The sequence below is a fragment of the Myotis lucifugus genome, unplaced genomic scaffold, assembly GCF_000147115.1.
Source record: "Myotis lucifugus unplaced genomic scaffold, Myoluc2.0 scaffold_383, whole genome shotgun sequence".
Taxonomy (NCBI): Eukaryota; Metazoa; Chordata; class Mammalia; order Chiroptera; family Vespertilionidae; genus Myotis; species Myotis lucifugus.
In genome coordinates, this window is record NW_005871431.1 from 870,215 (window position 1) to 897,659 (window position 27,445).

Consider the following 27,445-nt stretch of genomic DNA (forward strand, 5'->3'; position numbering starts at 1 on the left):
TTGTTGGTATATTGATGATAGCCATTCTATCAAGTGTGAGGTGAGATCTCGTTTTGGTTAATTTGCATTTTGCTAATGATTAGTGACATTGAGCATCTTTTCATGTCTATTGGCCATCTGTCTATTCTCTTTGGAGAAATGTCTATTCAGATCCTCTGCCAAATTTTTAATTGGATTGTTTGGTTTTGGGTGTTAAATTGTATGAGTTACATATATATTTTGGATATTAACCCTTTATTGGATGTATCATTGACTAATATATTTTCCCATTCAGTGGGTTGTTCTTTGTTTTGTTGATGATTTCCTTTGCTGTGCAAAAACTTTTTTTTTTTTTTAGTTTTTTTTTTAAAATATATTTTTATTGATTTCAGAGAGGAAGGAAGAGGGAGAGAGAAATAGGAACATCCATGATGAGAAAGAATCATTGATCGGCTGCCTCCTGCACGCCCCCTACTAGGGATCGAGCCCAAAACCTGGGCATATGTACTTGACCGGGATTGAACTCGAGACCCTTCTGTCTGCAGGCTGACACTCTATTCACTGAGCCAAATCAGGTAGCGCTTTTTTTTTTTTTTAAGAGAGAGGAAGGGAGAAGGACAGAGAGAGAGAAAGAAACATCAATGCGAGAGCAAAACAGTGATCGGCTGCCTCCTACACACCCTCTACTAGGGATCAAGCCCGCAACTTGGGCTTATGCCCTGACTGGGAATCGACCAGCAACCTTTCAGTGCATGGGACAGCACCAACCAACTGAGCCACACCGGCCAGGGCTCCCTTTGCTGTTTTTGCTATCAAGCCCCACCCAGACCTTCTGGGGTTATTGAGACATCTAAATCAAATGGCAGTCCTGCTCAGGAGAGTCTAGGAACTTCAGTCTGTTTGACCAGTGATTTTGCTTTCTCAAAGGTAGACTGTTGTTCAGCTCCCCAGCCTCATATATGCCCCTTCTTTTTTTAAAAAAAAATATATATTTTATTGATTTTTTACAGAGAGGAAGGGAGAGAGATAGAGAGTCAGAAACATTGATGAGAGAGAAACATCGACCAGCTGCCTCCTGCACACCCCGCACTGGGGATGTGCCTGCAGCCAAGGTACATGCCCTTGACCGGAATCGAACCTGGGACCTTTCAGTCCGCAGGCCGTCGCTCTATCCACTGAGCCAAACTGGTTACGGCGATATATGCCCCTTCTTAACTAGGAGAAGGCTTTGTACTAAATGGGATATAAATGTTCACTAGTACCCCAAATTCCTACAAGAGCCTGTACCTCTTTTACCTTTTTTTGGTGTGGGTAGGCTTTTACTTTCTCAGTGATGGCCTTGGGTACAACACAGAACTTCCAGGAACTTTACTGTGGTATCTGGACCTTGAATTCTCTGCAGATTCACTGCTTATCCTTTCTGTTGTCGGTGATCCAATAAAGCCTGCAAGGTTCTCTGCAGCAGAGGCAAATTTTCACAGGTTAACGTCATGTCATCGACATAATGAGTCCATTTCACAGGGGTCAGGAAGCAAAACAGTGACTGTCCCGAGCCACCATTCCTAGGTGGGGCTAGGTGAATAGTCTTAAAGGAGCACTTGAAGGAATACTCCAAGTGGGAAACATTTTCCAATAGTCTCTTTGTCACTGTGAGGGCATCAGCCTTGACTGAGGACAATATGAGTGGCAGTTGAATGAAGGCCGGCATAAATGCACTGCGGTGCATGAAGGAAAGCAAACTCAGAAATGCGGCTTCCAGGGAGCCTGGGTGTTTGTTCAATTTACAGCCATTGTTGACCCCTCTTAGTTTCTCTCATTCAGGAGCAGACTGCTGCCATGTTACAAGGACGTCAGGATGGCAAAAGTCTGGCAATGAGGGGCCTTTTTTTAAAAATTCTCAACCAAGGACATGCTTTTTTCATCGATTCTAGAGAGAGAGGAAGGGAGAGGACGAGAGAGAGAGAGAGAGAGAGAGAGAGAGAGAGAGAAACATCGATCAATTGATCAGCTGCACCCTGACCAAAGATCAAACCTGCAGCCTGGGTATGTGCCCTGACTGGGAATCCAACACGCGACCCTTCAGTGAACAGAACTATGCACTAACCACTGAGCAAGGTGGCCAGGGGAGGGGCCATTTTTGTTGAAGCATAATGGACTTTATCCACATGCGCCACATGTTCATACTCAAGTTCAGTCCTATTAGTGTGTGCCTCAATTTTGATAATAGACATCCTACATCAGGACATCTCAGATTTCCGGGAATTTCACATACTTTCTGGAACACTTATAAATTACACTTATACAAATACAACACAAAGTTTAATATTATTATGTATTTGATAGTGCTTCCCAAATAAGCCTAATTGCTAGTAAAACTTAGCTCTTACTATTTTTTAAAAAATATATTTTATTGATTTTTTGCAGAGAGGAAGGGAGAGAGATAGAGAGTTAGAAACATGATGAGAGAGAAACATCGATCAGCTGCCTCCTGCACATCTCCTACTGGGGATGTGCCTGCAACCAAGGTACATGCCCTTGACCGGAATCGAACCCGGGACCCTTGAGTCCGCAGGCCGACGCTCTATCCACTGAGCCAAATCGGTTTTGGCTTAGCTCTTACTATTAAGTTTCAGATTTCTTTTTATTCTTTTTTTTTTCTTTTTTAAATATATTTTATTGATTTTTTACAGAGAGGAAGGGAGAAGAATAGAGAGTTAGAAACATCAATCAGCTGCCTCCTGCACACCCCCCACCGTGGATGTGCCCGCAACCAAGGCACATGCCCTTGACCGGAATCGAACCCGGGACCCTTGAGTCCGCAGGCCGACGCTCTATCCACTGAGCCAAACCGGCCAGGGCAAGTTTCAGATTTCTTAAGCAATCGAGGACCTGAGTAAGACAGTATAAAACACAGTAAATTATTTTGATAAATCATAGAATTTTTGCATTTCGGCAGAAAACTTTTCACATAAATCTTTTTTTTTTTTAAAATATATTTTTATTTATTTCAGAGAGGAAGGGAGAGGAAGAGATAGAAACATCAATGATGGGAGAGAATCATTGATTGGCTGCCTCCTGCACGCCCCCTACTGGGGATCAAGCCCGCAACCCGGGCATGTGCCCCTGATCGGAATCGAACCTGGGACCTTTCAGTCTTCAGGCCGACGCTCTATCCACTGAGCCAAACTGGCTAGGGCTCACATAAATCTTATAAGAATCAGACCAGTAGTACAGGAGACTTTTAGCATGGAGAGGGAAAACTGAACTCTAATTTTGCATCAGCTTTTTTTTGTTTTGTTTTGTTAATTCTCACCCAAGGTTATTTTTCCATTGATTTTTAGGGAGAGTAGAAGAGAGAGGTAAAGACAGAGAGAAACATTGATGTGAGGGAAACACATCAATTGGTTGCCTCCTGCAGGAGCCCCAACCAGGGCCTGGACCGGGGAGGAGCTTGCAACCAACGTATGTGCCCTTGACCAGAATCGATCCCGGGACCCTTTGGTCTGCAGGCTGACACTCTATCCACTGAACCAAACCAGCTAAGGCTCAGCTTACTTTTGATTTGATATTTAAATTCATGTACTGAATTAAATTCATTCCAATCTTAACTAGTTTGACTACACATTAACATGTCTTTCCAAAGGTGCCTTCTCTCAAACCTTCTACAACTTTCTTTTTTCCCTTGTAGTTTATCTCTTACTCATTCAGAAATTGGCAACCTTATTTTAGGACAAATCCACTTTCCTTCAATTCCCTCAAAAATGTATTTAAATACCTTATACCTTCTATTACCAAAAACATACCTATTAATTTGCTTTCATCTTAATTAGAATTCTTAACCCTTCGTTTTCATTAGAAATAGAGGTTTCTAAGAAGGAAACAAAAGTAGGTGAACCTATGTCCAGTAATTAATGTTTCAGTATTTTTTCTTACTTGGAACTATATTTCTGAGAATTTTAGAATAGCCAATCTTTACAAGTGCTTGTTTATTGTTAAATCAATTAAATAGAGGTTTTTGGTTTGTTTTTACAAGTTAGCAATACCATCGGAGGTAGAAAATATCACACAAATACTACACATGTGTAGACATACATAAACATACAGATGCAGAGACCTCAGCTTCCATAAACAGTGGGTTCTGTTCAAAGGACCTTCCTTCCTTTTCTCTCTTCCTCACAGCTTAGACTCTGTCTTGAGACCACATGGCTTCCCCCAGACCTGCAGATTGCCCGACATCATAGATACTGTGTCTCACTATTGGATGAGTGTCCCATACCATGTGCTGGAGGCTGTCTGCAAAATTTGTTTCCATTCCTACTGTAGACGTGGTGCAATCAGACCCCTGAAACACCAGGGTGTAGATCCCCTGGTACTTGACCAGCGCTCTAGGATCTCTTGTACTTCTGTAGACTCCCAGGGCCGGCATTGCCCAGGATGGTCATGGTCATGGTCATGGTCATCTGGCCAGGCCACCCTACAAGGGAGTGGGTACCATGACATACTCAGGCACCATGTAGCTGCTCGTAATGCTGCTCCTCTTCTCTGCTTCCTGCTGAGTTATAGAATTGCTGTCTCCCCGAGTCCCACAGCTGCATGAGGCAGACAAAAACACTCTCTGGTCTTTTGCTGAAACTTGGCCCAACCCTGGCTTAGCCACAAGTGCTTGGACCTGAGGCTGTGGGAGCCTGCATTCTCCCAGTTTCACAAAGTGACAAGCCAAGGTTTCCAGCTATTGCCTTGCTCCCTACCTCTTACCAGCCAGTTCCAATGCTAACAAAATTGTAGACAGTCTGACATCCTTTTCTATTATCAGTTCTTCCTCTAGTTGTTACACTGGCTTCTACCTCCATCCAGGTGTCAGTGGCCAGCTGCCTCACCTGTAAGAGGGGCCAGTCCACAGCTGTGGCCCAGCGCACCCCTTCCTTGCTGGTGTATGAGTACTTAAGCGAATGCCTAAGGCCAGCCTGCATCTTCAGGGCTTCCCCATACTCACGTGGTATCTAGCATTCAGACCTCCCCTCCCCACATGGGGTCGATGGCCAGCCTGGGATTTCCTGTGGGGATGCCTCTTTCCCAAACCCCATTTCTTCAGTCTCCTGGCCAGATCACCACCTGTCAGGACACTCAGATCCAGGGAAAAGCCTCGAGACTAGAAATCTACCTCCATACGTGGGGGGCAGGTTAAGACCCAAGAAATAGGGTGCCACTCTAGTCTGGTAATTAATAGAATTTATTAAGGGAACTTACATGCGAGGTGCGTCTTGGGCAGTGGCGATGATGGGATTTCCTCTGCACTATGTGGCTGGTGCTAAGGGATAATGTGGGACAGGGCAGGATGGATGGAGTACCTGGGGCATGAACTCCCCCGGGTGCTCCTTACATCCTTGCCCAGGGCAGGGTGAGGGCCTGTCTCAGGAACCAGCATATCTGGGAAACAAATGTATAAGGCCAGCCAGCATCTTCCGGGCATCCCCACACGCACACAGTATCTAGCTTAGGGGCCACTCCTAAGTACATGGATCAGACGGTCTGCGGAGGTTATGGAAAGCAATCTCTGTTCAGCTCGGATCTGGCTGGATCCAGCTCAAGGAACAGCCTCTTCACACTTCGTAGTGTAGTTTGATAACAGGGAGCGTGATGCCTCACACTTTGTTCTTTCTCAAAATTTCTTGGACTATTCGGGAGTATTTTGTGGTTTCACATACATTTTAGGATTAGTTGTTCTAATTCTTAGGAGAATGGCACTGGTATTTTGATAGGGATTGCACTGAATCTGTATATTGCTTTAGATAGTAAGGATATTTTTACAATTTTAATCCTTCCAACCCACAAGCAAGTTATATTCTTCCACTTAGTTGTATCTTCTTCAGTTTCTTTCTTCAGTGTCATAGACTTCTGAGAACAGGTCTTTCATTCACCTCTTTGGTTAAATTTGTTCCTAGGTAATGGTGCAGTTGTAAATGGGATTGTTTTATTATTTTATTTTATTTTAAAATATATTTTTATTGATTTCAGAGGGGAAGGGAGAGGGAGAGAGAGAAACATCCATCGATCAGCTGCCTCCTGCACATCTCCTACTGGGGATGTACCCGAAACCCAGGTACATGCCCTTGACCGGAATCGAACCTGGGACCTTTCAGTCCGCAAGCCAACGCTCTATCCACTGAGCCAAACCGGTTTCGGCTAAATGGGATTGTTTTATTTTCTTTTCTTTTAAAATATATTTTTATTGATTTCAGAGAGGAAGGGAGAGGGAGAGAGAGAAACATCAATGATGATAGAGAATCACTGATTGGCTGCCTCCTGCACGCCCCCTACTGGGGATCGAGCCCACAACCCCGGGCATGTGCCCTTGACCGGAATCAAACCTGGGACCTTTCAGTCCACAGGCTCTATCCACTGAGCCAAACTGGCTAGGGCTGGGATTGTTTTATTAATTTCTTCTTCTGATTGTTCGTTATTGGTGCATAAAAAGCAACTGATTTCTGTATACAAGCAGTCCTCGGGTTATGTCGGACTCAACGTACGTCGTTTTGTGGTTACGTTGCCATCTCCCATTTGTTTATAAAAAAATTGTGTCATTTCAACGTATGTACATATGTGCTTTATGTTTTTTATTATTTATTTACCACAAGTAAAGGTCAGGAATTGTTATCTTTCTTTTAAATTTTTTTTACTGTTGCACTTCATTACTGCTGTGTATGTGCTCCATGTGAGTGACGTAGGTGCTTATGTAGGTGGGTTCCGACTTACAGCAAAAATCGCCTTATGTGGCGCCGTAGGAATGGATATCCGACTAACCCAAGGACCTACTGTATTGTTTCTGTGTCCTGCAACTTTACCAAATTCCTTTGTCAGGTCTTTATTTTTAAATTTTTATTTTATTGATTTTAGAGAGAGGGAGAGAAACATTGATTTGTTGTTCCACTGATTCATGCATTCATTGGTTGATTCTTTTAATATGTTTTTATTGTTTTTTGTTTTGTTTTGTTTTTGTTTTGTTTTTAGAGAGAAGGGAGAGGAATAGAGAGAGAGAAACATCAATTGGCTGCCTCCTGCATGCCCCCGACTGGGGATTGAGCCCACAACCTGGACATGTGCCCTGATTGGGAATCAAACCGGTGACCGCTTGGTTCATGGGTGGATGCTCAACCATTGAGCCACGCCGGTTGGGCTGTTGGGAGTTTTTTGATTACTGCTTCAATCTCATTGCTAGTAATTGGTCTCTTTAGATTTTGTTTTTCTCCCTGGTTCAGTCTTAGAGAAGGTAATTCTAGAAATTTTTCCATTTTTTGTAGATTGTCGAATTTGTTGGCATATAATTCTAGTATTCTTTAATTTATTCTTTGTATTTCTGTGGTGTAAGTTGAAACTTCTCTTTCATTTATGATTTTACTTATTTGGGCTCTTTTTTTTTCTTGATGAGTTTGGCTAAAGGTTTGTAATTTTCTGTTTTCTTTATTTCTTCTCTAATCTTAGCTATTCTCTTCCTTCTGTTTATTTTGGGTTTTGTTTGTTCTTTTTCTAGTTCCTTTAGGTGTAGAGTTAGGTTGTTTGTTTGGTATTTTTCTTGTTTCTTGAGGTTGGTCTGTATAGTTATAAACTTCACTCTTAGAATTGCTTTTGCTGCATCCCATAAATTTTGTAAAGTTGTGTTTTTATTTCCATTTGTCTCAAGGTTATTGTTGATTTCTTGTTTGATATCCTCTTTGACCCATTGGTTGTTTAGCATATTGTTTAGTCTCCACATATTTGTGTTTTTCCAGTTGTCTTCCTGTAGTTTTTTTTCTAATTTTATGCCATTATGGTTGGAAAAGATGCTTGATATGATTTTAATCTTATTGAATTTATTGATGTTTGTTTTGTGACATTTTGTGATCTATCCTAGAGAATGTTCTATGTACACTTGAAAAAATGTGTATACTGCAGTTTGGGGATTAAATGATCTATAAATGACTTTAAGTCAATCTCGTCTAATGTGACATTTAAAGCCAATGTTCCCTATTAATTTCCTGTCTGGATGATTTGTCCATTGATGTGAGTGCGGTATTAAAATCCCCTACTATTGTATTACTGTGGATTTCTCCCCTTATGTCCATTAAAAATTGCTTTATATATTTAGGTGGCCCTATGTTGGGTGCATAGGTTTTCACGATTATTATATCCTCTTGGATTGACCTCTTTATAACTATGTATTGTTCTTTTTTACAGTTTTTTTTTTTAAAGTCTATTTTGTCTGATATGAGTATTGCTACTCCATCTTTTTGTTTCTATTTGCATGGAATATTTTTTTTCCATCCCTTCACTTTGAGTTCCTATGTGTCTTTCAATTTGAGGTGAGTCTCTTAAAAGCAGCATATAGATGAGTCTGTTCCGCTATCTTTTTATTGGACCATTTAATCTATTTACATTTAATGTAATTATTGAGAAGTGTTTACTTATTGCCATTTTGTTCATTGTTTTTGGGTTCGTTCTTTCGCATATGCCCCTACTGGGGCCAGGGATGAACCTGAAACCCAGATACATGCCCTTGACTGGGAATCGAACCCATGACCCTTTGATGTGTGGGCCGACATCCTGACCACTGAGCAGCACCAGCCAGGGCATAACCATTTCTTTAAATATTTAATCGGATCACTTATCTTTGTTTTCTTAGGGTTTCTTTTTCCCCTGAAGATTTTTCATGTTTCTTCATTTAAGAGATATTTTGTCTTTTCATTTTGTTGACTTTCTATAATTGTTTATATGAATTAGAGAAAATAGTTCTCTCTTTCAGTCATGAAAAAGTGGCCTGATACAGAAGTGACCTCTGTATAGGCTGGGTGTGCTGGGTGGTTTTTGGAAGTCAATAGGCATCCACAGGCACTGGCCCACAGTGGCCTCAGGTTGGGAGGCCGGGTGGGTGTGGTGATGTCCTACTGTCCCTTTGTGCAGAGGCAGAGTAGTTGGGAACCGTTGTGGTAATCCCCATGGCCCTGTGGAGGTGGAGGGGATGTACGAAGGTGCTCCAGGCTCCTCTGCCCAGAGGGCTCCTGAGGCCCTCAGCCTTCTCTGTTCACCTCTTTCTCTTGTTTGTTGTCAGAAGCTGTTCATAGTCCTCAGTTGTCTCACAGAAATAACTGTTGTCTACTTACTGGTATATTTGCGTTTGGAATGGGAGGGGGCAAATTCCGCATTGCCCCATCTCAGACTCCCTGTGGAAGTGGTTTTTTTTTCTACATCAGTCTGTGTAGTTACTAAGCATGTGAAGAACTGAATATTTAATTGAAATGTAAACTAAGTGACTGTACAGGTGCAGTAGAGCCATGCTCTGCGGGAAGACAGCAGCTGTTTCCAACTGGTAACACGACTTCCACGTTGGAAAACGAGGGGAAAGAAGCAAATGAAACCCAAAGCAGGTGGTCAGGGAGAAATGTAAGACCATAATAGAGAAAAGAAACAGCAGGAAACCAACAAACCTGAAAGTGGGTCCTCTGAAAAGATAGTAGAACTTTAGCAACTTCTTGCAGCTCAGTGACCTGGAAAGGGCTCCCTTTTTAGCTGCCCTGAAATTGTGCATGTTCATAGCCACAAAACCAAAAAGTATTAACCCCCTCCCCCCGGTGCCTAAGCTTCCTTTGTGACCAGCCATGATTTTACCACTGTGCTAGCATTTGTGCTGCACACAAACCTTAGATGGGCCGTCTGCTGAGTTCGCCACTCCCTACTAGTGGCCCTTTCCAGCCTGATTCTATAACTGCAGAGAGGGGTCTGGGGGCAGCAGGCTGGGCCATCCCAGACCCTCACCCTGGCTTGGTCTCCCCAGGGCTCTTTCAAAGAGCTGGTTTACGTGTTCTTCATGATGAAAGATGCCGGCCTCGCCCCAGACCTGCTGTCCTATGCGGCCGCCCTGCAGTGCATGGGGCGGCTGGACCAGGATGCCAGCACCATCCAAAGGTGGGTGGGTGTCCTGGTGGTCCTGCCAGGAACACAGTGACTTGTTGGGCCTGGGAGGGTGACGTAGCCTCCGCTGGGGGCCCAGATTCTCTGCGGGACCTGATGGCCGCGTGGTGCTGAGACCTCTAGGTTGGTTGGGGGTGGCTCTGTGAGTTGGGGGTTCACCGTGTATCCCCCACAGGTGTTTGAAGCAGATGGCCCAGGATGGACTGCAGCTGCAGGAGCTCTTCACGAGCTTGCCACTGTGCAAGGAGGACAAGGCCGTACTCCTGAGGGCTGTGCGCAAGGCTGAGCCCACCTTCTTACCTCCGCAGCCGCCCCTGCCCTCGTTCGAGGTCAACACCTCCCCACTGCTCAAGGAGATCTACAGCACGGTGAGCTTCAGCCTGCAGGTGGGGTCCTATCACGTGCGGGCTGAGCGACGGTCATCCTGTCCCTATGGGGGCACCGGGAGCCTCAGCCCTCCCTCCCTTTATTTCTCCTCACTGAGCCGCCCGCATCTGTGGGACTTCCTCCCTGCTCCTCAGAGGTTGAACCAACTCAGAGTTGGCAAGCTCCTGGCCCCCAGCAGGGCCACCACCCCAGGGTTGAAGCTGGAAGGTGACAGAAGGAGGAAAAGCCACATGCACGTCGGGCACCACGGCAGTCACTGTCCTACTTGAGACTCAGCCGTACGCTGAGCACAGGAGTGGTAGCAGAGAGGGTGTAACTCATTCTAAAGCAGCAGGGGCAGCTGGTGGGGCAAGACCTCAGCACCGCTTCCCAGGACAGAGGACAGCACTGAGGGTGGATAACCACCGGGATGCCTTGGGTTCTTACTTGTTTTTATTGGGATGTAATTCACCAACTATACAGTTGACCTTTTAAAGCATAATTCAGTATTTTTTAGTAGGTTTACTTCTAATTCCAGAACATTCGATCATCCCCAAAAGAAATCCCAGCCTCCTAGCAACCATTAACCCACTCCCTGCCTCTGTGGATGTGCCTGTCCTGGACATTTCACATAAATGGACTCACACTGTGCGGCATTTTGTGTCTGGCCTCTCTCACTGAGCATCATGTTTTCCAGGCTCATCCGTGTTGTAGCGAGTGTCAGTGTCTCACTCCTTTTCATGGTTGAGTAATACAGGGCGGGGCAAAAGTAGGTTTTCAGTTGTTCGCATGGAGAACAATATAATAAATAAGAATAAAACCTGTATTCACAACTGTAAACCTACTTTTGCCCTACCCTGTATGGTAGTGTGTGGATGGACACTTGGATTGTGTCCACTATTTGGCTGTTGTGAATCACACTGCTGTGAGTGTGCATTTACAAGTGTTTGTGGGTTTGTTTTTTGTTTGTTTTTTAATATATTGATTTTTTACAGAGAGGAAGGGAGAGGGATAGAGAGTTAAAAACATTGATGAGAGAGAAACATCGATCAGCTGCCTCTTGCACATCCCCCACTGGGGATGTGCCCGCAACCAAGGTACATGCCCTTGACTGGAATCGAACCTGGGACCCTTCAGTCCACAGGCTGACGCTCTGTCCACTGAGCCAAACCGGTTAGGGCTGTTCGTGTTTTTTAAAAATATCTATATCTATCTATCTACATGTATATATATAGTGATTTAAAATATATATATATATATATATATATATATATATATATATAGTGATTTCAGAGAGGAAGGGAGAGGGAGATGGATGGAAACATCAATGATGAGAGAGAAACATTAATCGGTCGCCTCCTGCACGCCCCTTACTAGGATTTGAGCCCACAACCCAGGCATGTGCCCTGACCAGGAATCTAACCATGACCTCCAGGTTCATAGGTTAAAGCTCAACCACTGAGCCATGCCAGCTGGGCAAGTGTTTGTGTTTTTTATTCTTAGCATGTTGGGTTTTGCTATTTTTAATTTATCTATTTTGAGGCAGGTCACACATTCAGGCTGTTCAAGTTTATAAAGCAAAAAGTGATATCCAGGAATTTGAATTGCCTTCTTGGGCTGTCCAGCACCTAGCCCAGTGAGGCCAGGCAAATACAGAGCTTCTTGTTTTTAAACCAGTGTAGTTATTGTTCACGCTGTTCTGCACCAGCCTTTCCCCTGTGATGTGCAGGATGGATGATTCTCAGGAGACTTGGAGAAACGGATGTGATCTGCAAGGGTGGGCATTCTGGGCAGCGCAGGGCGGGCAGCTGCTTGTCTCTACCTTGGCTGTGGACGAGTTTTGCCTGTGAGAGATGCGGGTCTGCAGGGCAGGCACCCGGGGCCTCACCACCTGCCTGTCCCCACTGGCAGGACCACCCTGCGTCCTACCCAAAGCAGCACCTACCCTTGGAGACGCTGAAGGACCTGTTTCAGCAGCAGCTCAGTGTGGAGATGGCCACCATTGTCACTGTGGACTCCGTGGAGAAGGCCCCGTCGCTGACCGAGGAGGTCCTGCAAGCGGTAAGGGACCCAGCTATGCTCAGGTTCCTGCTCGGCTAAACCAGGCGTCCCCTGGTCTGGGCGTGCTGCCTGCTGTGCCGCATCCCCTCCTCCCCACCCTGCAGCTGTCCTGCCCTTCCCTTTCACTGAGCTGAGGTCACCGTGTGCTTCTCACTGCTAGAGAAGAGTGCTCAGCAGCTACTTGGTTCACCTTGGCACCACCTCCTGGTGGACTCCTCCTGGGAGCCTGGGAGCACTGGGCTCATCGGGCACCGTGGTGATCCTCATTTGTACCCTGCCCCACAGCGAAAGACCCTGCAGGAGCTACGCACCCGTTGGGAGGCAGAGCTGTGCCTGGCGCTGCAACAGACAAAGGCCAGAGAGGCCCAAGCTGCCCGCGAGGGCCGCCCCTCACTCTTCCCGTACCTGTGCCTGCTCAGCGAGGGGGAGCTGACGCAGCTGATGCTGCAGGTGGGCAGAGTGGGGACGGGACAGGAAATGGGGGGTGGGTAGAGTGTGGGCACCTGTGGGGCAAGGGGCTTACAGCACCACCATCAGACCTTGCAGGTGCTGTCCCAGCAGGGAGAGTCACTTCTCTCCCTGGCACAAGAGCTGGGCATGCGCATCTTCAACCGACACGTGGTGCAGAGGAAGCAGCTCAATGATGAGGTGCAGGCACTGCAGGAGCGCTATTTCAAGTACCTACACCTGCTGGCATCGGACACACAGGTAAGGTCTGGAGGGGGGTGGAATGAGGAGCTGCTCCTGGGCCTGGGATTTGGGAGTTCCTCAGGGGTAGGGAGCCTAGTGGGCTTCCAGGTGGGGAAACTGAGGTCCCCCTACTCCCCTCCCTCCCACCCTGGGGCAGTTGGTTATGCCCCCAGTCCCTGCCACTTTCTGGCTGCCCCCACCTTGTTTCCTCATCTGTAACTTTGCACCTGCGGGGGTGGCTGGGAGTGAGCTCTCTGCCCAGCCCCCTGACCATGATGCTGCCCACAGGTGGTGATGTCCCGTTTGCCACGGCAGCATTGGGAGGCACTGGGGACAACTGAGGCCTCCCAAGACCAGCCCTGGCCCTTGACTGTGGTGGTGCAGCTGGGCAAACAGCTGGCTGAGGTGCTTGTGCAGACAGTGAAGATGCCCAGCAACCTGGCCCAGCAGCAGGACACCCAGAAGCTCATCCCCGTCCTCTACCATGTGTACTCCTTCCAGAGCTTTCGCCAGGTAAACTGACGGGAAACTGGCTTCTGGGCCTAGCGAGCCCTCCCCTGTATCCAGGGGCAGAAGGCACTTAGAGTGTGGGGGTCTGAGATGAGGCTGGGGCTCAGGGTGGTGGGGTACTATGGAAATCCTCTGTCATGGACTGATCTCAGGATAAGGCATCTGATGGGGGCTTGGGGCCCTCTGCCTGCTGCTTGCCTTTGGGGCAGTTGACTCCTTGATTGGTGTCTGCCATTCTGACCCCCAGATTGGGATCCTGAAGCCACATCCAGCCTTCATACAGCTGCAGGAAACTGCGGCCGAGCGCACAATGACCTTTGAGTCAGCCGAAGTGCCCATGCTGTGCCCGCCACTGCCCTGGACTTCGCCACACTCAGGCGCCTTCCTGCTGAGCCCCACCAAGCTGATGCGCTCTTTGGAGGGCACCATACAGCACCAGCGCCTGCTGGAGGGCTGCCCACCCACTGAGCTTCATGGTGCCCTGGATGCCCTCACCCAGCTGGGCAACTGTGCCTGGCGTGTCAATGGGCGAGTGCTGGACCTGGTGCTAACCATCTTCAATGCCAAGGGCTGCCCCCGCCTGGGCGTGCCATCCCCTGCCTCTGAGGCACCCCGCCCATCCAAGCACCGCCTGCCAGCCAATGCCTCTCCGGAGCGCAAGACCGAACTGCGGCGGGAGCTGGCACGCTGCCTGAAGGTGGCACGGGAGATGCATAGTCTGCGGACCGATGCGCTCTACCGCCTCTCGTTGGCCCAGCACCTGCGGCACCGTGTCTTCTGGCTGCCTCACAACATGGACTTCCGAGGACGCACCTACCCCTGCCCACCCCACTTCAACCACCTGGGCAGTGACCTGGCACGCGCCCTGCTGGAGTTTGCCCAGGGCCGACCTCTTGGCCCCCATGGCCTTAACTGGCTCAAGATTCACTTGGTCAACCTCACCGGGCTCAAGAAGCGTGAGTCACTGCAGGCACGCCTGGCCTTTGCTGATGAGATAATGGACGACATCCTGGACTCAGCCGACCAGCCCATGACGGTAGGGGCGGCCTCCTCCCTCTGTCTGTATCTTGGCCTGTCCTCACTCTGCTCCCGCCACCTCAGCACCCGCCTAGGACACCCTCTAGGCAGCCCCACCTCTAGGCCAGAATCAATAACCCCAGCCCCCCGAGTCTTCCCCTTGGGACAGACCTTTTTTTCTGGCCTTTTCCTTTGCCCCAGTCCACCGGCCACCTCCCACTCTGTGGTAGCGCTCTTTCCATCCCCATCTCACGGCTGCTCACTCAGGGCTGGGCCCGGTCTCCCTCCGTGGTCCATCACTCCTGTCCTCACCTTGCTGTCCCAGAGGCTCTCTCTCAGCCTCCTCGTGTCCTCACATCACCAGGGCCAGCCCAGCTCCCATCCTTGCTCAGGAAGCCCCATCCCACTGACCCCAACCCAGCCTCACCCAGCCCACTGCCCTCCTGCAGGGCCGGAAGTGGTGGATGGAGGCAGATGAGCCCTGGCAAGCCCTGGCCTGCTGCATGGAGATTGCTCGGGCTGTGCGTGCCCCCAACCCTGCCGCTTACATCTCCCATTTCCCCGTTCACCAGGTGAGTTGGTTGGGACCCTGGTGTGGAGGGGGACTACCAAAGTTGTCTCGAGTCTGAGGTTCCGCAGGACAGTGTAGGCATCTAGCTGGTGTCTCTGTGTGGGGGCCAGCCCCAATGCGTCCACCGGGGCTTGTACTGTGGCCTCATGCAGGCACATTCCCTGTTTCATGTGCCTCAGTTTCCCCTTTGTGGTGGGTTAACAACACCTGCCCCTAAGAATTGGGGTCCAGCAAGCTGGCAATACGAGCAGAGTGCTGGGGGAGCACAGAGCTGTGGTTCATTGCCAAGGATGCTCCTGCCAGCCCTGCCCAGACCCCTCACCTTCTCCTCCTCACCCAGGATGGCTCCTGTAACGGCCTGCAACACTATGCTGCCCTGGGCCGGGACAGCGTGGGGGCTGCCTCTGTCAACCTGGTGCCCTCAGACGTGCCACAGGATGTGTACAGCAGCGTAGCAGCACAGGTGGGCACCATGGCCCCCTAACCTGTTCTCATCCCCAAAGCCTACCTGCGGTCTGTCCTGTGAATACCTGTGTGTTGCCAACCCCATGGCCTCTCCTGTTGTATGTGATGTGACTGGGCAGTCAGGGTAGGCTTCCCAGGGGAGGTGTCAGAAGGGGGAACTGTGAGGCCAACAGAGAAGGGACCTCATGGGGGTGCTGCTGGTAGGGTGGGTGGGCCCAGACAGGGAGGCAGGCAGAGGGTCCTGGGGTCGACCTACTGACTGCCAGCACCTGCCCAGGTGGAGGTGTTCCGCAGGCAGGACGCTGAGCGGGGTGTGCAGGTGGCCAAGGTTTTGGAGGGTTTCATCAGCCGCAAGGTGGTCAAGCAGACGGTGATGACCGTGGTGTATGGAGTCACCCGCTACGGGGGCCGCCTGCAGATCGAGAAGCGCCTCCGGGAGCTCAGCGACTTCCCCCAGGTGTGCAGTTTTACCCCACATCCAGCCTGCAGCTTCCCCTGCTGGGCAATTGGCTGCTGGGCAGCAGGCAGCTCTGAGGGAGGGGCTTGTTTCCCCCCACTGTGGGGTGAGGGGGGAGAAGGGGAGGGATCCAGAGGAGCAAGCTATCTTCTTGGGCCCTCAGGCCTTGGTTTCTACACCTGAAAATGGGGGTGTGGACTTCAGGTATCTGGGACAGCCTTGTGAGATCACCTGGCCCTGGGCTGTGGAGTGGGCACAGAGGCTGCCCCTCCCCTCCAAGCTTGCCCCACCACTTCTGTGCCCTGCCGTCCCCAGGAGTTCGTGTGGCAGGCCTCTCACTACCTTGTGCGCCAGGTGTTCAACAGTCTTCAGGAAATGTTCTCAAGCACTCGGGCCATCCAGGTATGTCCTCCTCCTCCTTCCCTTCCCAGGGTGACTTCCCAGACTGGGCCCCACACTGAGCCTGTGCCCATCCCTGCAGCGCTGGCTGACGGAGAGTGCCCGGCTCATTGCTCGATCCGGCTTGGCTGTGGAGTGGGTCACCCCCCTGGGCATCCCCATCATTCAGCCCTATCACCACGACTCCAAGGTGTCGGTATGTATGGCCCCCACCTCCATGCCCACCCCCACCTGCACCCCAGTTGCCAGGGCAGGCCTCATGCCCCATTCTCCTTCCACCCCAATCCCACAGATCAGTGGAGGGATCCAGAGTCTCACCTTCTGCAGCAGTGGGGACACCAACCAGTGAGTGCAGAGTTGGGGGTTAGCTGGACTGAGAGACAGCTGGGTGAGGACTGGGGTGGGGGTGGGGTGCTGACCAGGGTAGAGGTACTGGGTCCTCTACCTGAGCATACCCCAACCCCACACACAGGAAGCCCAACACACTGAAGCAGAAGAATGGTTTCCCACCCAACTTCATCCACTCCCTGGACTCCTCACACATGATGCTTACAGCCCTGCACTGTTACAGGTAGGTCCTACATCTGCACAGCACACATTCATTAACCACCTGCAGGCAGGCCTGGTGCTGGGGACATGGGGGAGACCCTTAGAGTGTGGGAGACAGGTTGGAAGCCATTCCTGCAGGTGGGAGTTGGGGCAGAGACCTACAGCAGGCGGGGAACCCAGCCATGTGAGTCTGTTGGGCCTGGTGCCCAGATCATTGTGCAAGCATGTGCATGGCCCTGGGGCAGTAAGGTCTAAATGAAGGGGGAGTGGGGGCCATGGAGGGAAGGGGTAGTTCCTCTGAGTGTAAAGCTGGCCCTGGAGGTCCCTGTGACCCCATCCACCCAGGTGAGTGCAGCCACACACTGCATGGCGAGGTCTAGGGGCTTGCGTTGTCATGTCAGGTGCATGGGCCTTGTGGCAGCTGCAGAGCTTCTGGTTTCCTGTCCTGAGCCCCTCAGAGACGGTGAACCTGTGGTAATGGGGCAGGTGTGTGGACAGTTCTGTTAGAAATGACCATTAAAGCCTTGGCCGGCATGGCTCGTTTGTAGCATCATCCCATGCACATACCTGGGTTGCAGGTTCGATCCCCCATAGGGATGCATGTGTGAGGCAATTGATTGATATTTCCTTCTCTCTCTCTCCACCTCTCCCTCTCCCTTTCTTCCCTCTCTAAAATCCATTTTTTAAAAATTGGAGGGTTGGCTGGGCTGAGCTTAGGGGTCAAGGGCAAATTCTGTGCTCCCATCCTTCCCCTGTGCATGATGAAGCCCTGTGGTGGGTGGTGGGGTTGGGGGACAGCACTCTCTGGTCCCTGCAGGGAGCTGAGAATCAACCAGGCCGCAATTGGGGGCAGGTTGAAGAGGATGGGGAGCAGAGTTCCATTCTAAGATGAGAACTTTTTATCTGTATGCTGAGGGGACAGTTGCAGGAATGGGGGGGCGGCGCGCATGAGGAGAGAAGAGGGTGGTGGTACATCACTGGACTGAGCCCCCTAGACCAGTGTTCAGGAGCTGGGCCCTGAGTGGACATAGAGGGCTGGCCCCTCCTCATGGAAGCCCCTCCTCTGCTGCAGGAAGGGCCTGACCTTTGTCTCCGTGCACGACTGTTTCTGGACCCATGCAGCTGATGTCGCCATCATGAATCAGGTGCCTGCCATGTCCCACCTGCCCAAGAATGGACACCCCTGGTCCCATGGCTCACTCCATGTGGGACCTTGAACCACAAAGCTTCCGTCTGGCTTTTGGTCCCAGTGCCCACTCAGGTGTTGGGGCAGGGGGTGGTGACCCCATCCCTCAGGCCCTTGTTCCCAGCTCCTGAAGCAACCCCCTCATCCCCCAAGGTGTGCCGTGAGCAGTTTGTTCGCCTGCACAGCCAGCCCATCCTGCACGACCTGTCCAGGTTTCTGGTGGAGCGGTACTGCTCTGGCCCCAGGTGAGACATCCTCACCCCCTGTACTTTCCACCCCCCCCCCCCCATCCTTCCTGGACCTCACTCTCCACTCTCTCCGCTTCAGGTCCACCAATGCCCAAGTTGCCAAGTTGCAGGAAATGCTACTGTCAGTACCCAAGACAGGTAAGGCCATGGGCAGGGGAGGGATGTCCCAATTGCCGGCTGGGGGCTGGGCCTTTCTAGTCCATCCCAGGACCAGGGTTCATGGTCTTCCTGCTCTGTTCTGCAGGGACCTTCGACCTGGACCAGGTAAAGCACTCAACGTACTTCTTCAGCTGATGCAGGCCCACCGGGCTGTCCCTGGGGCCCTCTGTACCATAGTGTAAATAAAGCTCTGTTGCTACCTAGGGGAGCGCTGCCTTCTGCAGGGAGAGGGTGTGTGCTGCCCTGCCGTCTGTGGGCTCCCGGCAAGCAGATGCGGGCAGGCTGGGCGCCAATGCTGTCGTTTATTGCGCGGAATGGGGGTGTGGAGGTTAGTGGGGCCTGGGGGGTGTGGTGGGAGCATTGCTGCCTCGGCTAGTCAGTACATTCATCACAAAGGCGGGGAATCCCCAGCCTTGCCCCCACACCCAGGTGTAGCCAGGACTGCCGACCCCTGGGCGCTGGGTGCTGGAGGGTGCTGCGTGTGCCCACTCCAGGGAGGTCACCGCGGGGCGCGCATGGACGGGGCGGGGCCGGTTATTGCGTGAGTGCGATGTGGGCAGCAGGGAAGCCAGCAGGCCAAGTATTGCACTTAAACAGAATCCTCATCGGACAGCGGGCCAGCTACGAGGGTGGGGGTGGGCGGAAGTCCACAGCTATCTCCTTTCGGCCATGGGGTGGCTCCCTCCCTGTTTCACAGTTGGGGAAACTGAGGCACCGAGGTGAAGGGAGCCCCCTCACATGCCTGTGAGGCTACCACCGGGATGCGGGGGCAATGTGGGTGGGCGCAGGGTGATGAGGGGGGACGGCAGGGGCCCGTCCGTCCGACTACAACTACCTACGTCTCCTCTATGGCTTCTGGGGTGGGTGGCCGGGGCAGCGCAATGGCATGGCTTTGGTTTGGATGAAGGCCCCGCCCCTGGCCCACCCGGGCCCGTGGGGCGGTGCAGCGAGGGTCACAAGTTGGACGAAAGGCGCGAGCGCGCCGAGTCCAGCGGGTCGAGGCCTCCTGTGACACTGGGCAAGGCCGAGTCCCTGCGGTCCGGGCTGGGCCCAGCGGCCCGTGTGGTGGATATGGGCCCCAGGCGTGGCGTGGAGCTGCTGGCTGGACGCGCGGAAGCTGCGGGGCCAGGGCCCGGAGCGCCGTGGGGCAGCGAGGGCTGTGAGGCAGACAGCGGGCGCGAGGCGCGGCTCAGGCGGCGCGCTGGAAGTGCGGGCCCCGCTCGGGGTGCAGCTGGAGAGCAGGGTGCGCCGCCATAGGGCGAAGTCCGTGGTGCCCGGGGACTGGCAGGTGCGCCCGGGGGACTAGCAGCAGGTGGGGGCCCTGGTGAGGCAGTGGCAGCAGGCACAGGCCCCGGGGGCAGGCGCCGCACAAGGCGGGGCGAGCTGAGTGCCAGTGGCCCCACAAGTGGGCGTGCCACCTGTGGGCAGAAGCTCATGGCCACGGCCTGCTGCAGCGTGGCAATGGCCGAGGTGACCTGCGGCGGTGGAGGCGGCGGGAAGAGGCCCACACGCTGGCCCAGCTCAGCCTGCTGCACCATCTCCCGATCATACTTGACGATCTCCTGGATGATGGCGTTCTCCTGGTTGTTGAACACGCCTGAGTTGAGGTCGTGTTGTACCTTGTGCAGCAGGATCGAGTTCTTCTTGCCTGGGGACAGGGGAGTTGTCAGTGCACAGGGGAGCGCCTCCTGCATACAGTGAGTGGGTGTGTCCAGTAGGCATACTGCTGCACGTACTGAGCACCTCCTGCATACATCAACCAGGTATTGGGCACCAACGCTACAACCAATAGGCACAGAACACCTGCATAAAGCAAGCAGGTAAGGCACCTACTCTTTAGAGCCAGTACACATACACCTGTGTGTATTGCAGGCCTCCTGCATACAGCCAACAGGTATTCTCACCTACTCTCTACAGCCTGTACTTACACAGATGTATAGCGAATGCCTCCTGTATACACCAAGCATCATGTATCGGGCACCTACTCTCTATAGCCTGTATGCAAAGCATACCGCAGGCACTACTGAGCACCTCCTGCATACAGTGATAAGTATATTGAGTGCCTCCTGCATATAACAAGCAGGTATTGGCACCTACTCTCTATTGTATTTGAAAGCCTCCTGTATACAAAGGGATGGTACAAGTATCTGCTGTGTATGGGAAGCAAAAATTGAGAACCTCTGTATATAGCAGCTATGCATGATCTATATACAAACAGGAATCAAGCACCTGTTGTGTGTAGCAAGCGAAGAGCACCTGCTGCATACAATAAAGCAGGTATGAGACACCTATGTAAACTGCCAGCATACATGGAGCATTTCCTGTATGTGGCAATCATGTATTGAGCACCTATAGTATACAGCAACATACCCAGAATATCTGCCTGTTCACAGCCAGAGTGCCAAGTGTGTAACATATAATAGGCATGTGTTGAATGCCTGCTGTATATAGCAAATAAGTCCAAGCACCTGTCACAGATATGTTAAATACCTACTGTATAGAGCAAATTGTTGAGTGTCTTTTGTATATAAACGTGTAAAAGAAAAGTCCTCCCTCTAACCCCTCTCTACCCCATCCAGTCCTGCCTTTTCAGCCATTGTCTTTATTCCCACAAATAGCAGCAAGGGCCACTATCTCCCTGCCTCTAGTTGGCAGCCAGTCCTGAGGGCTCCACATCCCAACTATTCCTGAGATTCCCTCCACTTCACCTTACACCCAAGGCTACTATGTACCACCCACCTGTCTACCTTGTAGAATACAAATTTGGTCGGGTCCTCCCCTGCCTAGAATTGTCTGTGGCTCCCTATTGCTCCTGATTTATAGTCCAAATGTCTCCCCCTCCCCCGCAACTGCCCACTAGGCCCTGTGTGCCTGGGTTCTTGCCTACCTCCCCAGCCTCCCTCCTCTCAGCTTCCCTGGCTCTCTGGACTCCAGGCTCTTACCTCAGGGCCCTTGTGCATACTGCATCCATGTGTAAAGGACAGGCCTTCTCATCCTAGCAACACCTACTAATGCTGGTTCCCACTTAGCACCTCCAGGAAGCCCCGCCCCTCCCACATGCCCTCTATGGTGCGAGCTTCCTGAGGGCAGCGCCAGAGGCATCCTCACGGCCCACCAGCCACACCTCCTGGCACACGGTGGGTGCTCAGCAAGTGTTTGCCAAATCATCAGAGTTCTGCACAACTGGCAACACCCCACACTCTTCCTTCCTTGGGAAACCAGGGCTGTGTTTGGCCAGGGGAGAATGCCAGTCGGAATCAAGTTTCCTGTGGGTCATCTAGGCCACGCCACCTCCCACCTCGGCACAGTTTCTCCTAGGACCACAGCCAGGCCCACTCACCGATGCGGTCCAGGCGGTCAATGGCAACGGTCTCGAAAGCCCGCCGCATCATGGGGTACTCCTCCAGCACCTCGTTGAAGTTGTCCACACTCAGTGAGTAGAGGCGGCAGTAGGTGTCAGCTCGCACGCTTGCTGTGCGCCGGCCGCGCGTTAGCAGGCAGATCTCTGTGTATAGTCAAGGGAGGCACCTCAGGGGCTGGGCAACACCCAGCTGCACCCATTCATCCCTGGGGTGCTCCCAGCTGCCCTGAACACGGTCTGGCCTACCCTCTGCTGATGTGGCCCTTCTGGTCAGAGGTCCTTCCTGCCGACACCTCGAGGCCTCCCCACATAACCCTCCATCCCCAGGAAGGGTCCAGCTTTGTACTGCCTGTTCCCTGGTCCCCACAGACACTAACCCCCGAAATAGGAGCCATCGGACAGCTTCATCTCCTTGTTGCCCTTGGTGAGCACACTGACCACGCCATGCTGTATGAAGTACATCTTCTTGCCAATGGTGCCTTCACGGATGATGTAGTCACCTGGCTGGAAGACCTCGAACTTGAGTTTGGTCAGCATGGCTGTGACAAAGTTGGGGTCAGCATTGGCAAACAGTGGCATCGAGGCCACCAGCTTCCGGCAGTTGAAGTTCACAATCTCCTGTAGGGGCAGGAGGCAGGGTTGACATCAGGACATAGGTTGCGCTCTTGCTTCCATCTCAATCTACCTTTGGGACTTGTTTCACCTCAGTTTCTTCGCCTTTTACTTAACGGACAAATACTAGAGGTTTTGCCACCAAAGAATGGAGCGAGAGCCAGGCCAGTGTGGCTCAGTGGTTGAGCATTGACCAATGAACCAGGAGGTCAGGGTTCCATTCCTGGTGAGGCATATGCCCGGGTTGCAAGCTCGAGCCCCAGTGTGGGACCTGCAGGAGGCAGCCGATGATTCTCTCTCACCATTGATGGTTTCATCTCTCCCTTTCTGAAATCAACAAAAATATATTTAAAAAAAAGAATGGATCAAGAAAATACATACACTGTTCCCTATAATTTACCACTGTATTGGCAATGGTGGCCATGAGACAAGAAAAAGCAATTGCAGACATAAAAATTGGAAAGGAAAAATTAGAACTCTCTCTTTACTATCTCCTTTAATGTGACTGCCTAGAAAATCCTCAGGAATCAATAGAAAGCTATAATGCAAGTTAGTCATACTAGCAAGTGATAGAAAAATAAACAAAGCCCTATCCAGTTTGGCTCATTGGATAGAGCGTCAGCCTGTGGACTGAAGGGTCCTGGGTTCAATTCCAGTCAAGGGCACATGCCTGGGTTGCAGACTTGATCCCTACAAGGGGGTGTGCAGAAGGCAGCCAATCAGTGATTCTCTCATCATTGATTTCTCTCCCTCTCCCTTCCCCTCTGAAATCAATAAAAATAAATAAACATAAAAACTAAGAACATTAAACCAACGTGGAAGAAGTCAGGTTGACAGTTAACCTTGACAAAAAAGCTGGGAGACTTAAATGTTTCCTGTTTGAACGGTGATACATGGGGATTTCATTTTATAGAACATCAAGTGTGCCCTTATGACATGAGTTTTCTCTAAGATGTATTTCAATAAAAAGGAAAACTCACCTTAAAAGAAAATCAACAGCTTTTGTAACACAGACAGTAACTTCTCAGGGAAGGTATAATGGATGGGCCCTGGCTTAGAAGTTGCTTAGAGCATCTTCCCAATGCACTAAGGTTGTGGGTTCAATCTCCAGTCAGGGCACATACAAGAATCAACCAATGAATGTATAAATAAGTGAACAACAAATCAATGTTTCTTTCTCCCTCTCTAATTAAAAAAAAAAAAAGAAAATATAACGGATGGGAAGATCCCATTTACACCAGCATAAAGAGCTACACAAACAAATGTGGCCTGAAGGTAATAAGCCATGTCCAAACCTATATAAGGAAAACGAGAATGCTCCTGAAAGGCACTAAAGGAAACATGAACATACCGTGTGTTCTTAGACAGAAAACCTCACAACCTCACTATCATAAGGATGAAAGACATCCAGCCGCATGGCTCAGTGGTTGTAGACCCATGGACCAGAAGGTCACGGTTTGATTCCCGGACAGGGCACATGCCCAGGTTGCGGGCTAGTTCCCCAGTGTGGGGTGTGCAGAAGGTGGCCAATCAATGATTCTCTCTCATTGACATTTTTCTCTCTCCCTCTCCCTTCCTCTATGAAAGCAATAAAAAATACCTACAGTGGGGCCTTGACTTACGAGTGTCCCGACTAACGAGTTTTTCTCTTGGCCGGTTTTTTGCTTTGAGTTTCGAGCTAAAATTCGGGTTACGAGCCAGCTTCAGATACCCCACCACTAGTTGGCGCAGCGAACGTCACAGTGAAAGCCACATCAGCCCAGCATCACGTGTCTCACTCGTTCACTTTTTGATTTGACATACGAGTAATTTGAGTTAATGAGCTCCGTCACGGAACGAATTAAACTTGTAAGTCAAGGCCCCACTGTATTTTTCAAAAAGAATAGAGCTACCACATGCTCCAGCAATCCTTCCGGGTATTTACCCCCCCCAAAGTTTTTTTTATAACTTAAAAAAATTTTTTTTTTTTAATCAGAGAGGAAGGGAGAGGGAGAGAGAAATAGAAACATCAATGATGAGAGAGAATCATTGCATGCCCCCCCACTGGGGATCAAGCCCGCAACCTGGGCATGTGCCCTTGACCAGAATCGAACCCGGGACCTTTCAGTCTGCAGGCTAATGCTCTATCCACTGAGCCAAACCAGCTAGGGCTACCCAAACATTTTGAAAGCATTTAGTTATGAGAATATATGTATTCCTATGTTGACTGTGGCCATATATGGCAACAGCCTAAGTGTCCTTTGATGGGTGATTGGATAAAGAGGTGGTATGGAATACTACTCAGCCATAAAAAGGATGAAGTATGGCCATTTGCAATAACATGGATGGATCTTGAGAGTATCTTGCTAAGTGAGATATGTCAGATGGAAAAGGATAAGAACCATATGATTTTATTCATATTGGATATAAAATAAAAAGCAACAAATGAACAAATAAAACAAAGTAATTGATACAGACAACAGGAAGGTGGTTACCAGAAGGGAAGAGGTGGGGGAGGACAAAGAGGGTAAAATATATGGTGGTGGTGGGAGACTAGGCTTCAGGTGGTGAGCACACAATAGACTATATAATAAAAGCCTAATATGCTAAGTGATCTGTCGCCGGTTGTCCGTTCAAAGCATAATATGCTATAATATGCTAAGGGGGCTCAACCACTCGCTATGATGTGCACTGACCACTAGGGGGCAGACAGTCAACCAGTTGCTATGACGTGCATTGACCACCAGGGGGCAAGCACTCAGACCGGTAGGTTAGCTTGCTGCTGGGGTCTGGCCAATTAGGACTGAGTGAGATGGGCCGGACATGCCCTAGAGCCCTCCTGCTGTCCCTTCCCGGCTGGCTAACCTCCCGTGTTAGGGACCTGATCGTGCACCAGTGGGGTCCCTCGGCTTGCCTGTGCCCTCTCGCAATTTGGGACCCCCAGGGGATGTTGGAGAGTTAGTTTCAGCCTGATCCCACAGGCCAGGCCAAGGGACCCCACTGGTGCACAAATTCGTGCACTGGGCCTCTAGGATAGATGTATATAATAAAGTTGTTCACCTGAAATTTATGTAATTATGTTAACCAATGTTACCCCAATACATTTAATTTTTTTAAAAATAGCATGGTAGCAGCATAAAAACAGACATATACTAGTAGATCAATGGAAGAGAATAGAGAGCTGAGAAATCCTTGCTTATTTGACCAATTAATGTAGGATAAAGAAGAAAAGGGATATACAATGGGATAAAGACAGGTTCTTCAATAGGTGGTATTGAGAAAACTGGGCAGATAAGTGAAAAAAAATTAAATTTGGATCACTTTCTGCTCTGGCCCGTTGGCTCAGTGGATAAAGCGTCAGCCTGCAGACCAAAGGGTCCTGAGTTCAATTCTGGTCAAGGGCACATACCTCGGTTGCAGACTTCTCCCCCGGCCAGACCCTGGTCAGGCGCATGCAGGAGGCAACCAATCAATGTGTTCCTCTCACATCAATTTTTCTCTCTGTCTTTTCCTCTCTCTTCTACTCTCTCTAAAAATCATGGAAAAATATCCTCAGGTGAGGATTTAAATAATAAATAATAAAAAAATAAATTGGATCACTATCTTACAGTATATACAAAAATGAACTCAAAACAGATTAAAGACTTAAACAAAAAACCTGAAACCAAAAAATTACTAGAGGAAAACAGTAAACTCTTTGGCATGGGTCTTAGCAATCTTTTGTTGTTAATTCTCACCCAAGGATATTTTTTCTTTTTAAATATTTTATTTATTTATTTAATTTTAAATATGTTTTTTATTGATTTTAGGGAGAGAGGAAGGGAAAAGGATAGAGAGAAACATCGATGAGAGAGAAACATAGATCGGCTGCCTCCTGCTCGCCCCCTACTGGGGATCAAGGCCACAACCAGAGCATGTCCCCTTGACGGAAAATCGAATTTGTGACCTCTTGATTTATGAGTCAATGCTCAACCACTGAGCCACAACGGCTGGGCCTGAGGATATTTTTTCCATTACTTTTCAGGGAGAGAGTGGAAAGGAGGGAAGGAGGGAAGGAGGAAGAGGGAGAGAGAAACACTGATGTGAGAGAAACGCATCAATTGGTTGCCTCCTGCACATGCTCCAACCAGGGGTGGGAAGAGAACCCATAATCCAGGTATGTGCCCTTGAGCGGGAATCAAATCTGAGACACTTCAGTGGGCAGGCTGATGCTCTAACCACTGAGCACATCGGCCAGGGCCTAAGCAATCCTTTTGGGCAGGGGTCTTCAAACTACGGCCCGCGGGCCACATGCGGCCCGCCGAAAACATTTATCCAGCCCGCCGGGTGTTTTTGCCACCGCTGTGTGCATAGGAATTTGTTCATGGTTGTTTTTTTTTAAACTATAGTCCGGCCCTCCAACGGTCTGAGGGACAGTGAACTGGCCCCCTGTTTAAAAAGTTTGAGGACCCCTGCTTTTGGGTATGTCTCCTTGGACAAGGAAAACAAAAGGAAAACAAATGGAACTACAGCAAACTAAAGTTTTTGCACACTGAAGAAAACCACAAAATGAAAATACAACCTATTGAAGGTGAAAAGGTATTCACCAATGATACATCTGATAAGGTATTGATATCCCAAAATATATAAGGGAAAATAAACAGAAAAAGAAACAAAAACAAGACAAAACAAAACAAATATATAAGGAATCTATGCAACTTAACGCCAGAAAAAAACAATCCAGTTAAAAGATGGGCAGAAGACCTGAATAGACATTTCTCCAAAGAGGACGTACATGAAGGCTGACGGACATGAAGAAGTTCAATGTCACTAATCATCAGAGAAATGTAAATTAAAGCCACAATGAGATATATCACCTCACATCTATCACAATGGCTATTATAAAAAAGACACA

The 27,445-nt window shown here is 49.9% G+C and overlaps 3 protein-coding genes across 5 annotated transcripts in view; 1 reads left to right on the forward strand and 2 right to left on the reverse strand.

Annotated features, from left to right (window-relative positions):
• The window catches only part of POLRMT (RNA polymerase mitochondrial), a 30,057-nt gene extending 11,255 nt beyond the window's left edge, over positions 1-18,802 (forward strand). Inside the window, exons 4-21 of one of the 3 annotated variants that reach the window (XM_006101807.3) lie at positions 9,785-9,915; positions 10,097-10,289; positions 12,199-12,348; positions 12,634-12,798; positions 12,886-13,056; positions 13,327-13,551; positions 13,796-14,584; positions 15,015-15,137; positions 15,477-15,599; positions 15,879-16,058; positions 16,374-16,460; positions 16,540-16,653; positions 16,750-16,802; positions 16,930-17,028; positions 18,079-18,151; positions 18,346-18,437; positions 18,520-18,578; positions 18,685-18,802. In XM_006101807.3, the coding sequence (XP_006101869.1) occupies positions 9,785-9,915; positions 10,097-10,289; positions 12,199-12,348; positions 12,634-12,798; positions 12,886-13,056; positions 13,327-13,551; positions 13,796-14,584; positions 15,015-15,137; positions 15,477-15,599; positions 15,879-16,058; positions 16,374-16,460; positions 16,540-16,653; positions 16,750-16,802; positions 16,930-17,028; positions 18,079-18,151; positions 18,346-18,437; positions 18,520-18,578; positions 18,685-18,734 (2,877 nt within the window). In that variant the 3' untranslated portion in view covers positions 18,735-18,802. Of the gene's footprint in view, positions 1-9,784; positions 9,916-10,096; positions 10,290-12,198; positions 12,349-12,633; positions 12,799-12,885; positions 13,057-13,326; positions 13,552-13,795; positions 14,585-15,014; positions 15,138-15,476; positions 15,600-15,878; positions 16,059-16,373; positions 16,461-16,539; positions 16,654-16,749; positions 16,803-16,929; positions 17,029-17,702; positions 18,152-18,345; positions 18,440-18,519; positions 18,579-18,684 lie in introns of those variants that run through there. The other 2 variants (XM_014467174.2, XR_002826041.1) reach the window with 2 other exon arrangements.
• The window catches only part of LOC102431313 (tubulin polyglutamylase complex subunit 1), a 205,348-nt gene that overhangs the window by 95,951 nt on the left and 81,952 nt on the right, over positions 1-27,445 (reverse strand). The window lies entirely within an intron of this gene.
• The window catches only part of HCN2 (hyperpolarization activated cyclic nucleotide gated potassium and sodium channel 2), a 30,995-nt gene continuing 22,432 nt past the window's right edge, over positions 18,883-27,445 (reverse strand). Inside the window, exons 6-8 of the mRNA XM_023743303.1 lie at positions 22,338-22,578; positions 21,940-22,104; positions 18,883-20,247 (exon numbers count right to left, since the gene is read on the reverse strand). Of these exons, the coding sequence (XP_023599071.1) occupies positions 19,553-20,247; positions 21,940-22,104; positions 22,338-22,578 (1,101 nt within the window). The 3' untranslated portion in view covers positions 18,883-19,552. The remainder of the gene's footprint in view (positions 20,248-21,939; positions 22,105-22,337; positions 22,579-27,445) is intronic.